General features: G+C 42.0%; 3 protein-coding genes across 5 annotated transcripts; 2 read left to right on the forward strand and 1 right to left on the reverse strand.

Moving 5' to 3' along the window:
- The first annotated feature begins 1,822 nt into the window (after positions 1–1,822).
- LOC116251310 (NAC domain-containing protein 13-like) lies at positions 1,823–6,238 on the forward strand. Of its 2 annotated transcripts, none has more exons than XM_031625497.1 (4): positions 1,823–2,456; positions 4,567–4,833; positions 5,254–5,833; positions 5,930–6,238. In XM_031625497.1, exons 1-3 carry the CDS (start codon positions 1,950–1,952, stop codon positions 5,395–5,397), a joined length of 918 nt encoding a protein of 305 aa, XP_031481357.1. In that variant the 5' UTR covers positions 1,823–1,949; the 3' UTR covers positions 5,398–5,833; positions 5,930–6,238. The 2 variants fall into 2 exon arrangements, with proteins under 2 accessions (XP_031481357.1, XP_031481356.1); XM_031625496.1 differs by having other exon boundaries at positions 5,254–5,820.
- Positions 6,239–7,014: 776 nt separating this feature from the next.
- LOC116250516 (transcription factor SPATULA) lies at positions 7,015–11,224 on the reverse strand. 2 transcript variants are annotated; one of them, XM_031624188.2, is made up of 8 exons: positions 10,504–11,224; positions 10,321–10,419; positions 10,163–10,228; positions 10,002–10,067; positions 7,866–8,186; positions 7,723–7,786; positions 7,485–7,614; positions 7,015–7,405 (listed from the first exon to the last, which is right to left on the reverse strand). In XM_031624188.2, the coding sequence occupies exons 1-8, from the start codon at positions 10,942–10,944 to the stop codon at positions 7,396–7,398; spliced, it is 1,197 nt and encodes a 398-aa protein (XP_031480048.1). In that variant the 5' UTR covers positions 10,945–11,224; the 3' UTR covers positions 7,015–7,395. The 2 variants fall into 2 exon arrangements, with proteins under 2 accessions (XP_031480048.1, XP_031480047.1); XM_031624187.2 differs by having other exon boundaries at positions 7,015–7,400; positions 10,504–11,221.
- Positions 11,225–11,909: 685 nt separating this feature from the next.
- Positions 11,910–13,991, forward strand: LOC116250515 (protein ALP1-like). The gene has a single exon (XM_031624186.2). The coding sequence runs from the start codon at positions 12,008–12,010 to the stop codon at positions 13,322–13,324; it is 1,317 nt and encodes a 438-aa protein (XP_031480046.1). The 5' UTR covers positions 11,910–12,007; the 3' UTR covers positions 13,325–13,991.
- The last annotated feature ends 2,735 nt before the right edge of the window (positions 13,992–16,726 follow it).

Genomic DNA, 16,726 nt, shown 5'->3' on the forward strand with positions numbered 1-16,726 from the left:
AAGGTAAATGGTTCTCTTGTTGGTTTTGGTGTTTTTTCCTTACCTAGCGATTTTGTAAGAGTCGCTCTTGGTTGCGGTATAACCTAAGCCCAGCTTGATTCTCTTGCTGCACCCGCTCTGCTTATCTTATGACCAGTTGCCTTCTGCCTTCCGTGAGATGTCTTATAATAAGAAGGCTGGGAAATGTTCAACTGTATCGTTTTGTCGACGGTTCAATTCAAATTGTTCTGCGACTGCTGGCTCGAATTGATTTTAAAAACGTTAATTGAAACTATGTATATATATTCTGTAAAAGATTCAAGTTGGACCACTGTGTAATTCAAAAGGTAATGTAAGTAACACTTTATATGTTCGATCATTATGAAACGTATAATCAATGGGAATAAATGTTCAGGAAAATTGTATTGTTCTTTCAACGTTTTCAATTGAAATTGGTCTATGCCGTTTGGAATTGATTTTAACAACACTAGGGGGAAAAAAAAAAGTCGAGTTGTAGAATATGCCACACAGTTGGAGTTGCAGGCCTACCAATGGTGAGTGTGCGCTGACTGGATCTCTGTTCTATTTGCAAAGATGCAATTAAGAGCATGAGCCATCGAAAACAGCATATAATTATAAGAAAATTATAGCAAAAAACGATTTTTTCCATGTAGAAGAACCACTTTTCATTGTTCTAAAATTTGAAATTGCTTAATTATACCCACTTGTAGTCGTTTCTAAATATATTAATGGAGTAAGGTGGGAAGTTAACTTTAAGAAATTAATAGTTACATGAAGAAGTGCATGCAGTTCCCATTTGGTCGGCATTTCAAACAGGAAGAGGTGGTGTATTTAAAGAGAGAAAATGAGAGAGTGTGAGAAGCCCATTAAAGTTGGGCGGTTCTTCAGTTTCATTTAAAAGGATTATTGTTTAGGACGTAGGTGTGATCTCGCCTTTCATCATCACTGAGATAGTCGGCCAGATAAAAGTTCAGTTACATATATAAGAATTTAGGCGTTGGGTTCCACAGGAAAAAAAAAGACAGAATATATGGTTGAAAAGAAATGGTAGAAAAAAAAATCCACATCTCAGGAAGAGAGAGAGAGAGAGAGAGAGACTGCATCAGGAAGAGAGAGAGAGAGAGAAGAGACAGAGAGAGAGACTGCATGCATACTTTGACTGACCCTTTGCTAGAAAGTATTCACTTTTAAGTGATAAATCCAAAAATCTCGTCAACAAAACAAGGCAAGACTGCGACAACTACAATCTTCACAGCTAAGTCATCCTCATTTTCCTCTCCTTCCCCAACAAGCTTCTTCACCAACCCTTCAACCATTTGGATCGGGTCCACAACTACGTCCAAATCAGTGCCATTACATTCACAAAGGGATCGTATAGAACTATCAAATAGTGTAGTTGGTCGGATTGGAAGCACGTGAAAAAACATATCTCTAGTTTGATTATCATGAACGAACATTATATCTTTGCATCATATTTAAGTTGATATTTAAGTTGAAAGGTACACCGTTGTTGTATAAAAACTTTGGTGGCAGGAGTGTTTGAATATCTGTTTTTGCTGCTTACTCAAAAAATTGGTCCATCCTAGACCATTTATCCAAATCTAGATCCGGATACCACGTATTAAAACCGAGTGGCAATGAGCACTCAAAAGAGGGTAAAAGCGTAATTGCACTTGAGGCTTGTGGAAGACGCTGGACAGCTCCATGACCACCCCAAGCCACTCTCCTAATCTTAATTGATTAGCGTTAATCTCTTAATTAAAATGATTAGTTAAATAAGCGACGACTGCCGACTGCTCTTTTAAAAAGGCGACTGACCGATTGAAGTGGTTCGTCTTGCTTTGCAGTCGGGAGGGGATCGAAGAGAGAGAGAGAGAGAGAGATTGAGACGGGAGGAAATTAGGGTTAGAGAAAGGGAAGAAGTGGAAAATTTAGGGCTGAGGTTTTGGATGCGACGGCATGAAATTCCTGATCTGCATCGTCCTGGGGTCCGAATCTCGATCCCCCAATCCATGGAGGAAGTGAAGTTCCTCCCTACCGGCTTCCGGTTCCATCCCACGGAGGAAGAGCTCGTCTGTCACTACCTCAGAAACAAGGTATCCTCCTCCAAGTCATCTTGCTCGCGATCGGCTGTGGAATTGATTAGGGAGGTCGATGTCTTCCGCTTCGATCCCGCGGACCTGCCGGCTGAAGCCGGGCTCGCGACCGGAAAAGACCAGTGGTTCTTTTTCTCGGCCAGGGGAAGGAGGGACGGTCGGAGGAGCCGGGCGACGGACAGCGGAGTCTGGAAGACCGTAGGGAGGGATGAGCCTGTTGTCTCGGCGAAGGAGGGGGTCGTGGGAATGAAGAGGACGCTGGCTTTTTACCGTGGGAAGCCACTTTTCTCCGAGAAGACTGAATGGATGATGAACGAGTACGTGCTCGTTGGCGGTGGTGATCACTCTGCGACGAACAAGGTAAGGGATTCCTGGAGCATTTGTGCTGAAGCTGTTGATTCACGGTTGGAACTTTTGTTGTTCTGGTGTCTGTAGTACTCGTCGTGGTGAATCTTATCTTTGATCGATTGCTTTTGGTTTATGCTACATGGTTTATCGGGGCCGTGGTGATTACTTTCGCTTGCTTCTCGTTTCTTATCTTACGGTCTGTTAACCTATCTGTAATATTAAAAGTCAAAAGCAGATATTGGGTTGAGGTTCTGTAGGTTGCTTTACGGTTCGTAATTGGAAATAGAAAATTTACAAGGAAAATGGTATTGTTTCTTAGGTTTGCATCTATTACTGTGAAGCAAGTTTTCTCATTATTTCTCACATTAATTGTTCACAGGGCGTCAACACCACTGGTTAACTATCTGTACTGAGCTAAATATAGGCTAAATTTCTTGTAATTTTGAAGCCTTTTCGATTTACGTGAAAAATGCTAAACTGGGAAACTAAGCCAGTAGTTGGTTCCCGTTTCTCTCTTCTTCAGTGCGATCAGGTTATGTGACCTATGAGAGGTGGGTTGATCACGGTGCTAAGTGCATCGGCAGTCGTTGTGGTCATCTGTTTAATTGATATGTTATTGCATGATCTTTTATGGTCTTATAAGCAACTTTCCTTTTTAGGGTAGCGATAGATTTCAATTCAGGCATCTGGGATGATTTGGCTAGACCTATCATGTCATGGGTAACAAATATCTTATATATGGGATATTATGATGTAGAGATTGGCCTTGGTCTTAGTTGGGATTAGCTCAATAGAAAATCGGTGCATTTTATGTGCTGATGAAATGATGAAGAAGCACCAAAATATGCTAGATCACAGCCTTGATTGGGTTGACATATTTCCTTGGAAGTTAGACGAACGTAGTTATGCTTCAGCAAATATCGCCAATTATCACCTATATTTGAATGGAATGTTTGCTTAAATTACGTTAACTTTTCATCTGTTCTTTTGTCTTTGGAAGCTTTTCTGCACAAGGTTGATAGCGTCCATGAACTCATTGCCTTGCAAGTGCTTTGTGAAATGATTTGGTGGTGTATGTACTTTGGGTTATTAACTGAATATGTGCCTTTTAGATGCTTGATTTAACTGGTGCAAGAATGAATGTGAAGATTAATGGAACGTAATATTGCCCACGCAAGAAGAATAGAAGTTAGTGCGTAATAGGCTTGGGCTTTTGGCAGCTAACTAGCGAAGAAACTTTGTGTGCTCAGGCTTTTGCGACCAAATAGGTGAAGGAATTTCCAACTATGCTTTCAAAGTTATTATATACTACTTACTTCCTGGTATTGGGTTTTTCTATTCCCTTGTTATTGACCTTTCAAGTTCTTCCGTTCTAACATGCCACACTTTTTCTTTGAACAATTTAATGCTCATAGGTCTTGCAAGTTCATTGTAAAATGATTTGGCTGCCTGCATATTTTGGTCTCTGGTTCTTTGAAATGCCTAAAATTGGAGATTAATGACTTGACTGAAGAAACCATTAATATTGGCATGGAAGACATGCAGAAGTTGGTGCATACTCAACATTCAATCTTTTCCTGAAAGCTAGAGAAACAATCTTCTGCTATTGTCTGCACTTCCTCTTAAAGTTATATGTCAATACTTCCTGTTATTGATAAAATTTTCTTGTTGGATCTTCTAAAATACTTTCCTTTGAATTCCTGTTGCTGATAAGATTTTGTTGTTTGAGTCTTGTGAAATGCTTTCCTTTGAATTTTGCTTGCATTTTTATGTGCAGAACTGGCAAATCAATCAAAATTTAACAACACAGGTAGGAAAGATTCATGTATTGAGCACAAGTAATGTATTCACCTGTGCACAACGTTATGTATCTGAGAAACCAAGTTCCTTGTGGTTTTCAAGTATGTGGCAACTGTCTTCACTTGCTGCTATGCCTACTGTTTTCATTCCCCCAGGAAAACTGTGGTGAATATGGACACGATACCTTTTTCTTGATTCATTGACCAAGTGAAGTTTTCCAGCTTGTTGCTTCTATGTGATTTTTGTTAATGTTTCTAATTTTTATATTGTTTCTTGAGGTTATACTTTGTTCACAAATTCATTTTTCTCTGTGAAATTTCAGGATTCTTTTGCCATTTACCGAATGTTTTTAGATCCACATTTTGGAAGACAAAGACCAGAAAGTGATGGGCAGCCCTGTGACAAATATGAGGTTGCTGAACAGGATGATGGAACAGCAATATCTTCCATTGCAGAAATTAATGTTCAAGAAGACACAGTTTCAGAGGGTGATGAGCTTCAAAAGATTCTGATGGAAATGTTAGATGAGGAAGAAGAGTTGGAAGGTCTTGTTCTGCAGCCACCAGATGTATCTTTGCATCATGAAATGGTAAACTCATAAAACAGAATTCTAGATGGTTTACGGTGAATCTTATACTGTTGTTTCATATTTTCCCTTCCCTGTTAAGTCTTGGTCGTCTGTCTATTCAAGAGTGGTTCTTGCCCTTACGTTCATTTTAACTTGGTCTGGTGATGTGCTATCCGTTAGGCCTTCGTCCACATAGTTTTCTTGAATGAAAGGTTGAAAACTTCATTCCTTGGATTTGAGACAAGCTTTTCTTCGTCCTTGAAGTTGGTGGTGTTCACAAGATCAAATAGCTTCCTGAATTATCTGAAATGTTAAACCTAAGTTTTGTAAATAAAAAATAGAAGAAATTACTCTGAGCATACAAGTATATTCCTGGCTGATTTATTTGAATTTGTTGACTGCCATAATCTTTTACTTACAGTCACTGTTTCCCTTGTGCAGTCGGATGAAGGCTTTAGTGCACTTCACTGTTCAAGTGATAATGATTGTTTAAGTGATGAAGACTTGCTGCGTGCAATTTTAGAAGGGGACTTCATCGAATTAAATGATTTGGTCCCGCCTCTTTCAGAGCCTACCGCTCCTTAGTGAAGTTCCACCTCTTTCAGAGCCTACCGCTCCTTAGTGAAGTTATCTAAGGTGCATGAAAAGCTGGTTAATGCTACCTGGCATTGCTTGGCGTATGTGAAATTGAGATTCAATGGCACCTCAAGAGAAAGTTCTTTCGAACGAAAAGTTTGTATGGACATCAATCAAACCCCAAAAAAAGCAAGCAGTGAAGCTGCTAATTATCTTTTTCTCAATCCCGGTGTTTCAGAATATTGACGTTGTCAACCGATGCAGTTGACAGTTTTGATGCACATGGACGAGATTTGATGGCAACCTTATGGTTAAGATAGAAGAAACTCAAAGGTAGAACTCGGGAGAGAAAATTAGAAAATAAATCCATTATATGATCATTTTTGCAGATGTATTGACATCGTCAACCGATGCCGCTTTAGCTCTGGAGAGGTAAAACTTACAGGTCACTGCTGATCATGCTCTTGTTTCCAATTGTATTCGCGACTTCCACTGTCCAAGCATGTATTGAAGCAAGGTTTTTGTTCTTTTATTCCAACAGGCTCTCGAGCTTTTCAGCTACGGAGATCAAGGCTGGTTTCAGGAAAATTAGTGGCAAGGCAGTCCCAGATTCATATCGCTTGCTCTGTATTTAGTAGTTGCTTGCTTTCTTAGGTCTGAAGTCGATTTCTTGGGTGCTTGACGAATTTGGCTTGTTGTTTCCTTTTTCCTGCTACTGGTAAACTGCTACATATATATATATTTTTACTGCCCTTGTGTAATGTATGCAAGAAGAGATGAACTTTTGGTTCTGGAACACCAAGATCATGAAATTCCTGGGAAAATAAAGGGCCTTTATTACGTGTGTCAAGATTAACTCTTCCATTTGTGGATGATGCTCAACGAGATTGGGTTTGGCTGGCAAAATAATGAATTGGTTGTTTTGCTTCTCAATTTACGACTGTCTAGTTTTCTCTTCATCTTGGATACAAGTGGATGACAGGTTTATATGTATGATTCTCACAAAGCCAGATGGGTCTGGGCGGGGAGGTTTGAAATGGATTCAGCTCTCTGGATACCTACTTAATTTGACTCGAAATAAGATTTGGATAACGGGGGACATCTTGAAGAGACTTGGTTGGAGTGGGGAACGATACTCCTGTCCACAGTGTAGTGCTTCTACTGTAGTCCAACTAGCCCACGGGACGGATACTGGATGCATGAATTTTTTACCTCAGCCGGTCGTCGTTAGCATGGATATTGGTTTCATCTCTGTAATGGAAAAGTTTGTGAAAACCGAATTATTTTGGCTAGCTTGCTGTGGTCGTAGATTGTTGTTATACGCCTTAGCCTCGGATATGGATCATAAAACTCTGTCCATGCTGCAGAACCTTCTAGATCAACACCTAACTAGAGTCTTGTTCGCATAGCTTGTCCTCCTGTTGACAGCTTCAAGTTATGCTGAAAAATTTGTATCTATTGGCTTAAAGATATTGTATCGACCCGTATCAGCTGATATATTAAAAATCGAAAGTTTTTTAACAATCAGAACGGAACCAAAACGCGTCAGCCCAAACGCCATATATCCTCGAGGGGGTTTTTTAAAGCTGAGATTGAAGCCGATATTTGCAGCTTTGCGTCTAAAAATCACAGGCAACACAAACGACACCTTCACGTTTTCCAGCACCAAAACCGTTTCACTAGGTATACACAGAGGTAATCGGCATCAGAAAACAAGAAAAAACCAAACAGAAACACTCCACTCAGCTAAGGCATAGTATTGTAAAAGGCTTCTGTCGGGGGTAAGGAAATTGCACAGCGCGGAGTTATCTAACAAGAGAAGAGAAGCATTTTGGTGGATATCGTCGGCCAGTCCAGGCAAGAAAAATACAACAATTGCTTACACGTTGGTCGGCTAACCGTCCTAACGGCAAGTTGCGACAGCCAAAGGTTCCTGAGATTTGCTCTTCAGCACTCAAAGTTCTCGCATTTCCTTCTTTTTCTCTTCGGCGGTTGCGCTCCTTGTCTTTAGCCTGCACTAATTGCAAGACCCAACGAGGAGATTAGATAGAGAGTCCTCAACAGGGACAGAAAAGGGTTAAAGTGCAGTCACTTACTCATGAGGCCGTTGGAAGGCAAGTTGGCTATTTACATCCTTTGGTTGCAGAGATTCGTGTCTATTCAACAAGCACGCTTCTAGAGAATTTGTTCCATCCAACATGGGTTGTCTGTCTACAGGTATCGCAGCTGCACCGACAATTTTTATGCTTTACTAGTCATTTCACCAGGAATGAGCTTAGATGAGAAATTCAAGTTGTGGCAAAGTAAAAAAATTAGGATGATAGTTCTCCCCACCTGCTGTTCTTGTACACTGAATAATATCTAGTTGTTGTGGTAAAATGTTAGCCCTGTACATTTCCTTCACCAAGGAACACAAGTAAATGGTCCTTCCTCATTAAGCTTTAAGGAAATAGAGGTATGCAGCAAACACTACTCACATCTGAAGTAGCTGTAGGGAATTGATATTGTTTGAGATGACCCTGTGATGCGTCCAGGCCAAATGCAGTCTCTGAATTGGAAACAGCGTTAGCTACATTAGGCATCCCTGTTGGTTGAATAGAAGGTGCACACTGAGGTGAAAGATTGATTGATTTGTGCACATTGGCTTCACCCTCAGGGGGCAATCTGATGCCCATATTCATGGGCAATGAGCTCTCCGTTGCCCCAAGGTTAATGGCCACTTGTGGCATCTGCATTAGCTGCACTTCTTGAGGCATATACATGGAAGGTAGAGATAGTCCATTTCTCATGGACAGCATCTGTGCAGGGGTAAAAAGGGAAGGAGATAGGAAGTCAAAGTTAAGAGAAAAATGGATCATGTAGTGCATGCAAGCAAGCAGAGAGACGGACACATGCACAGCAGAGGAAAATAACTAGGCGAATTATTAAAAGTAAGCACCAACTCAGCCTTCTTGACTTTTGTATTGCACATCCTACCAAGAAAACATTCTAATATTTAATTTTGCAAAGTATGTACGAATATATGGCAGCAGATTCAGGATTTAGCAATATCAAATGTAACTGTACAGTCAACACACTGGAGCAGCGATGGAGGATCAGTCTGCTAGTAAACCGGTTTAAAAATGTAGATAATTGCTTTTTTTGCATACATTAGCTTCAGATGGCTAAGTTCCAAATTAAATTAAATTCCAAACTGACTTTAGATGCAGAAAGAGCAAATAAAGTTTATTTATTCACAATGCTGAATAAAACCTCAATGTCAATCTCCTCTCTGAAGTCTCCCAATATCATCCTCCAAACAAATGTCCTAACACAGGTCAAAATACAAAGGTTTGCATATAAAGTATAATGACTTAATGACTGCATCACGGATAGGCCCCTGTGAATGTAGTACGATGAGAAACATGGTATCAGAAGTCAGAAGAAAGACCACACGTCACCTAAGAAGTGGTGAAAGCAGACAATCAGATAGAAAATACATAAGAAAATGTCTATTATTATTCAGGTATACAAAAGGAATAATAAACAACCAATCACGAAAGGATTGCATTGGTACAAGCATTGACGATAAGCATGCAAGAGGCAAAATGCCTCCCTACATGTAAGCAACTCCAAAATAGAACTTCGAAGCCAGGAAATGCAAATAAAATCCCAATGGGAAAAAAGGAAATCTATTAGCTCAGGAACACAAGAAAGGAATTAATGCTTCCGGCTGAATATGTTTATGCATACTTGGAAAAGCTTTAACTGAAATACCGCACACACACTTGACATTGGTGGTCAATTTGCAGTTTCAGATGGGAAAGCATGGATGACATATATGAACCTCAAAATCCCTACAGGTACTCCATGTTTAAGTATTTTTATATTACAATCTGCGGTAGCTTCACCTCACAGGCTACCATTGAAAGAAAATATCGAACCACATTCCAAGACAAGGACAGAAACTTTCATGCAAATTGCAGAACAAGTGATCATTCTTCGAATGTCATTTTCATTGAAAAGATAAAACCATATCCACAGTTAGGGATCCGACATTGTACAAATTAAGCCAAACATGGTAGTACAGACACTTGAACTGATAGCAGCTCCAAGCTGTATGACCCAAGGATCAGCGGAGTTGAATCAAGTGTTTCTGCGTTCTTCGGACATCTTATGATCTGTTGTCAGGCAGTCAAGTGACGGCAGAATGCGCCTGACAACAGCATGCATGAAAAACTAATAGATGATCAAGCATCACTAATTTTCAGAGAGATAATGAACAACAGAAAAGCATTGTTGCATAGTGATAAACGTAATGCAGCAAGTCAGACACGGCATAAACAAATAGAACTCATAACGGACCATAATTTCCATAAATCCTGTTTATAATGCTAAAATAATGTTGGAATATAAGCGGTAAATACTCCTCAAGTAGCATTGAGAGTGGAACCAAGAAAAGAACAATTTTATGGTCTTTGCATGAGAAGTCCAACAACTTCATGTAACTTGAACCCCATCTGTCATCAACAAGACGCCCATGTCTACGAAGACGATCGAATTCATTGGTACAGATGATACTGGCTATTCGCTAGACACTCGCTTGTTAGCATGAAAAACAGAAATGAACTCACTTGTACTTGAAGCTGAAGCTGCTTGAGATACTCGATGGCTTCATCTAACATCGATGCCTTGTCAGTCTGCAATACCCACAAACAAGATCCCCATCTAGACGTTCAAGCAGAAAAACAACCACATAGAAGAAAATAAATGGTAACTGATCATTTGAGCATACCTTGTTAGCGTTAGGAATAAGCTTTTGCAGGGCTTTCATCTTCTCATTGATCCTGCGTCTCCTCCTCTGGGAGACAAAAACTAACATTCGAAAAGAGAAAAGAGGAAAACGACTCGAACATATAGGAGAAACACAAGAAAATACAGACAGATTTCGACCTTCTCAGATAAATTGTGAACTTCGGCAGCTCTACTCCTTTTCGAAGATGTTCGAGAAGGCGGCGGCTTCGCCAACTCTTCCGGGGCTTCCTGCGCTTCCTACTCCCCATAAAATCCACCCATAAATCTCAAACCAAAAATTTCCTCAAAAAAGGAATTCAGGAACAACCGAGATCCTTTTACCTCACTCCCGAACTCCAACTCGTCCACCTCCGACTCCTTCCTCCTCTCCATCGCCGTCCCTTCCCACCCTAGCTCCCCAAGACCGATCGCATCACCGCCCTCCGCCACTGCTCCTCCCGCGAAAACCCTACAACCCGTCCTAGATGACCCCACATCCCCCGCCACGCCAGTTCCCTCTCCGACGCTATCGCCGTCGTGTTGTCGGATTTCCCTCCGGTGACTGGACCCCGGTAGAGCATTTCTGATCCAAAAGGAGTCCCACGCTGCTTGAGGGACGATTCCCGCACTGGTGGTTCCGGAGAGCTCCTCCAGCTTTGGCGGTGGAGAAGCCGCGAAACCGGAACCCAGCGTCTGTTGGTGGTGGCGGTGGAAGAGAGAGCCGACGTCGTCGGCGGACGGCGGAGGAGAATGGGTAGGCGGGGAGGCGTAGATCTCCGCCATGACGACTCCGCATCGGAAAACGGAGGCAGGCGAAGGAACTGCCTGCTCCCCTCCTCCTCCTTTCTTCTTTAGGCAGATCTTTTCAAGATCTTCTCCATTTCATTTATTTTATAAATTTCCGCATCATTTTCAATTCTTCATTTTTCTTGGTAACCTCGAGTCCGACGGGTCAGCATAGAAATGATTGAGAGGTCAACAACGCGATTCCCGGTAATCCCTTCCCACAATTTAAATCGAAGAAAACTCTCCTGTAAAAAGCATTGCAGGAAACAATTCTCCGAGGAATGTGTCTTGGGCTTCATCTTTAATTCACCATGAGATCCTTCTTAATGTTAAATTTTTCAGGTAGGGGAATCTTAAAACTTGGTAAATGGGAGTCGCAATTTTGCCGACTTGATTCAGGCACCTTCCCATTGGCGTCCGAGTTGATGGAATTTCACAGGCAGCTTTTGATTTGCTTGAGATTGTGATCTCTGGATACTCAGCAGTCTACATTCCTGAAATCAGATTCCTCTGATCAAACCCTTTTTGTGATGGAAAGTTGTAACTTGTGGATCTTAAAGAATGAGGTTTTCAGTAAGCCGTGGGTTTTGGTATAAGATTCTCTGCCACACACTAACGTCACATCAAATCGATTCATTAGATGACCCGTAGCACTCAAGCTGCCGATCGAATTCGGGCCTATGCGTAAGACATTTTAGTATTAAAGATCCAAGAGTTGAGTGCTTGCTGATCGAAGAAGAGTTTAGTATTCAAAGTTAGCCTTATCGGATCCTATATTGCTGAATTTCATTTGCATTGAGATATGTGCTTACCTTAAATCGGCTTGCCAATTCTTTGTAATTGAAACCTAAAGGAAGGACTTGTTTTTTGCGTAACCATATTGTAACCGAGAACAACCAGAGACTGAAGAGTTATTTTTCCTGACTCGAGGCACCTTAGGGTGCTTTGGCACAAATTATAGGGACGTCAACGTCCTTTGCGGTTTTCTCCGCCGGCCCAAGTGGCGAGACGACCACCATTTGCGCGCAGAGGGGGAGAGAGAGAGAGCGTGGGAGAAAGAATGGAGGGGCAGGTGAGAGCAGGGCTGCTGTCAACAATTGTTTCCCAAATCGCCCTCGTCGTCGTTCTCCTCCTCTCCTCCGACGACCTCCCCTTCTCCTTCTCCCATCGCCACCACCACCGCTCCTCCTCCATATTCTCTCTCTTCCTCCACCTCCTCACCTCCTCTGAGGTCGCCGCCTCCGTCTCCCTCCTCTCTGATTCCCCTCCTCCTCGGAAACGCCGACGGCTCGATTTCGACGACGGCGGCGATGATGACCAAGACCACGGGGAGAGAATCTCCACCACCATTCCGTCATCTGGCTTGCCGGAATCTTCCACCTACAAGGCGTGCTTCCGTATGAGGCCGTCCACCTTCGAGTGGCTTTCCGGCACCCTAGAGCCCCTTCTCGACTGCCGCGATCCCGTTGGCGCCGGCCTCAACCTCTCTCCTGGCACCCGCCTTGGAGTCGCCCTATTCCGCCTCGCCACTGGTTCAACTTACGCCGACGTCTCTCGCCGCTTCGGTGTCGCGGAGACCGCCGCGAGGTTCTGCACGAAGCAACTCTGCCGGGTCCTCTGCACTAATTTCCGCTTCTGGGCTGCGTTTCCTCCGTCGGCACAGCTCGAGTCCGTCATTGCCGGTTTCCACGCGCGCTCGGGCCTTCCTAATTGCTCGGGTGCCGTGGATTGTACACGATTCTCCGTCCTTCGCCCCCCCTGCGACTCTTCGGAGGAGGCTGACAGCGTGGTAGCACAGATCGTTGTTGACTCTTCATCCAGGATCCTCAGCATCGCTACCGGTTTCAGCGGCGACAAAGGGGATGCTAGGGTTTTGAGATCATCCACTCTCTATAAGGATGTTGAGGAGGGCGTCCTCCTGAATTCACCTACAATCTTCCTTAAAAGCGTCACCGTCAGGCCATACATTGTCGGGGACGGCGGGTACCCGCTTTTGCCCTGGCTGATGGTGCCGTATATCGACCCTGCTCCGGCCTCTTGTGAGGAGCACTTCAACGAATTGCATTACCGGATGCGCTTGCCGGCGCTCCGGACGATCGCGAGCCTCCGGAATTGGGGCATTCTGAGCCGGCCGATAGACGAGGAGATGAGAATGAGCGTGGCCTGTATTGGCGCATGCGCCATCCTTCACAATGTGTTGTTGATGAGAGAGGATTACTCTGCATTGTCGGATGGCGTTGAGGACTACGCGATTCATGACCAGAGTTCTCAGTACTATAGGGACGCTAGTTTGGAGGAGTGTTTGATTGAGAAGAAAGCCTCAATTGTGAGGAATGCACTAGCTGCAAAGGCCAGAGAAGCGAACGCTGGCCATTAAACTGTAAATAAATAAACATCGTCATGGCATTATGTCTTGGATGGTACACATGAGATGCAAAATGTGCACGAAGAATGACAGGACTATTTGCATAATGAGGAACATGTTAGCTGAGTTTCTGATCCTGCCATGAAAATTTTCGAGCAAGTTGGAGTGGAAGAGCCAAAGTGGCCGATCTCTACCCTGTATGTAGATGATCTAATACAAGTCTTGCTGATTGGTGGTTAGCAAGGGGGATGAGCGATCCAAGATCTTATAAACTTCGCAAATACAATTACTCTCGGCAGAGTTATCTTCCTGCTGCCATTCTTTGTAAATGTTTACGTAGAAGATTTACTATTTCTTATTGGAAAATGAAGCAGGACGGGCTTCCTTGCATTACTATGAACTGCTGCATTATGTTGCAACTGGAGCTTGTAGATGCTGTGCACGTGATTGCGTGAGGCAGCAATAGGAAAAGATTTTTAGTGAATCGTCGGATACTGCACCTTTTTAAAGTTTGACGGTGCTATAGTATACAGGTATAATATCTTGTAATCAGTGTTTGTCGATGCCCGATGGTGTTGTTTCGTTGTTCCCTCAGACTAAAGCAGAATTAGATATAATGATGTGTTTGCAGTTTTTGTATTAGATATGCTTCACAATGGATCAACCAATTCCAATTTAATCATCACTGCAATGTGACTATTCCATTTCCTTTGGCTTCTCATATGCTGTGGCTAGTTAAAGCTCCTGCATGTCTGTCCCTTTTGCTATTCTGAGATGAGAAAAACACTGAAATTTGCTGCTCTTCATTTGGTGCAGGAACCAAAGCTCATTTTTACCGATTAAACACTGGAATTTTTGTATCTTTGAGAATAAAAGAAAAATTTAAGTCGTATCAAGTTGATCTGTTGTTAACTTGGCCAGATTTGGCACAAGTGGAAGCAGAACATTTTTTTCTTTTTCAAATAGAGCTGTTTTCCCAGCTAAGAAAAAAACACATGCTTTGTTGTCATTAGAATTTTTCAGATCTATGATGCGTCAAATGACTTTACCATTTTACCGGAGGAATCTGAACTTCCGAGGAGCTTTAGTAGAAGGATAAATTCAGTATGATTTTTTTCTTTTGCCATAGTTTCTCTTTAGAGATTCATTTTTCGGATAAGGATGAATTTCAAAATGATCCGAAGTTATACGTAGGCTCTTTCAAACATTTCATATAAGATACGATGAGAATTTTCGAACTACTAGTTAGGGACTCGGAATCAAACAGGACGGTTGGGGAAAAGATGCTGAAGGTGTTGAATTTTTCTATTTTCTAGCATGTCCTGGCAAAAACAATGCGGACTCGTGGACTGTTCCCAGGTTAGGATCTTTCCATGATTGCTGAGTAAAGGGAAGGCACCAATCATGTGTTTTGTGTAAAGCAAGTCTTTAATTTTTCTTGCACACACTTGACTAACTGATCTCTTATCTGTCACAGAATCCCCATTTTCCGTTGTTCTTTATTGTACCACTAGAAAATTGATGACTTTCTGCGAATATGAGATGTGACCAGGACATAGTTCTTTTTTCTATTTTCTGCCGTCTGCCTGTTGCCTACCCGAGAAAAGAAAGAAGAAACTTGTTTCTGCTTCGTTTTTAAGGGATATCAATGATTCCTGTCAGTTGACAGAAAAGGTGGTTCTCTATCGGTGTATCTTCTGCATACTGTGTACTTGTGTTGACACGAGCATGTACGGTTATTGCTTGGGCTATTTGCATCAGATATGCTGTGCTACCCTTGGATTCTTGCAGCTGCACCCATGAGAGATGCTGCGGCTAAAGATGGAATAAGGATGCAGTGCGGAAAAATCTACGGTGGCGTTTGGATGACAATCTCACTTAACCCAGTTTTATGGAAACTTTATTTTGTGAAAACCAAGTTTTTTAGTGAGTTTTAAAAATCTTGTTTTTCTGTTTGGGTGACACACCCAAAACCTGGTCTTGAGAGTTAGGTTTGTCATTCCTTTTTACAAAACCATGTTTTATCAAAATTGATGACATCCAATCACTCCAAAAACTTGGGTTTGAAGGCAAAACCAGGTTTTACCTCCAAAACCTTGTTTTGGAGTGTCATCCAGACATCCCCATAGAAGATGGACACATGTATGTCTTAAGGCAAATGCGGGAATGCATAATTAACCTACATATTCTCAAATACATATGCTGAAGGTGAATGTAAGCACAACTAAAGAGGATCACCTTAGCTTTACGACGTTGGTCATGGATTCAAGCCTAATTCTGGTTTCTTGTAGGACCGATCTGTGTCATGCTTTTGCCTCGGTAAGGCTCTGGGATTCAAAGGCCTTCACCTCAAAAGTTACATTGTTAGGGAGGCGACTGCAGGTATAACAAATGAAACCAACGTGGCCAGGTCTCCCGATTCAAGAGTGGTTTATCTGCTATCGAGAGAAAAAGAAGGTAAAAAAAAAAAACGATATGTAGTTTACTGACAATAAGAATTGGAACTTGGAAGAGCAAATATTCAGTAAATAGCAGAGACATCTCATTTTGAACATAAACTTCCACAGTTGTTGGAATAAAAAAAATATATAGACTTCAATCAAGTTGAAAGTCTCAGTCGAACCGTATCTTGAGCTCTGAGAATTTGTATGTAGAAGGCTCTGTTGGTGTGGGTAAGCATCAAGTTGATACAGGATCGCAGTAGATCTGTCAATTTACCTTGTGTTACTTGTTCTTACACGCTTGTTTCTCTCAGGGTAAACAATGTTCAGCCTTCGTAAATATTACTTCTGTTACCTGGAAGAAATGACTTCGCCAAAAGCACATCTGCACAATGGGCTTATTAAATCACATAAAGAACTTAAGAATTCCTTCTTAAGTAACAAATGTCGTCATCCAAAGTCTGGACTTTGGATACCAACATTCTGTAATTGTTGCTGCACATCACTGCACAAAATTGAAGGATGAATTGTTGCATTGTTTTATTTAGCATTTATATCAACATCATTGTCCACATTTATCCAATCTTCACATTAATGCTTTGGGAAGACTTTAATTTGTTTCTTCTGTCTCTCGTTCTGAAAAGATGTTGTGGCAGGAGTCATGTTGCCTGGAAATGCATGAAAGGGTGTCTGCAACTGACACAAGAGACCAGGTCTATCTGTCAATAGGATCAATGACGGGTAGCATCTATTGGATCTCTGCACTGTGAATTCATTGTAAAAGCTCGAACATTTCTATAAATGGGCTGTATATCTGAATAGATGAAGCTCTTCCAATGTGCGTGTGGGTTTTGGTTAGACATTATATTGCTGTTCTCATTAATTCATAAAATGAAATCCTGAGAAGACCATTCAAGAAAAGTTTCCTTGGCGCACTTCATCCACCAAGGTATTTGTCTTTCTCTTCAAAAAT

Source organism: Nymphaea colorata, chromosome 3 (assembly GCF_008831285.2).
Source record: "Nymphaea colorata isolate Beijing-Zhang1983 chromosome 3, ASM883128v2, whole genome shotgun sequence".
In the NCBI taxonomy this organism is placed as follows: domain Eukaryota; kingdom Viridiplantae; phylum Streptophyta; class Magnoliopsida; order Nymphaeales; family Nymphaeaceae; genus Nymphaea; species Nymphaea colorata.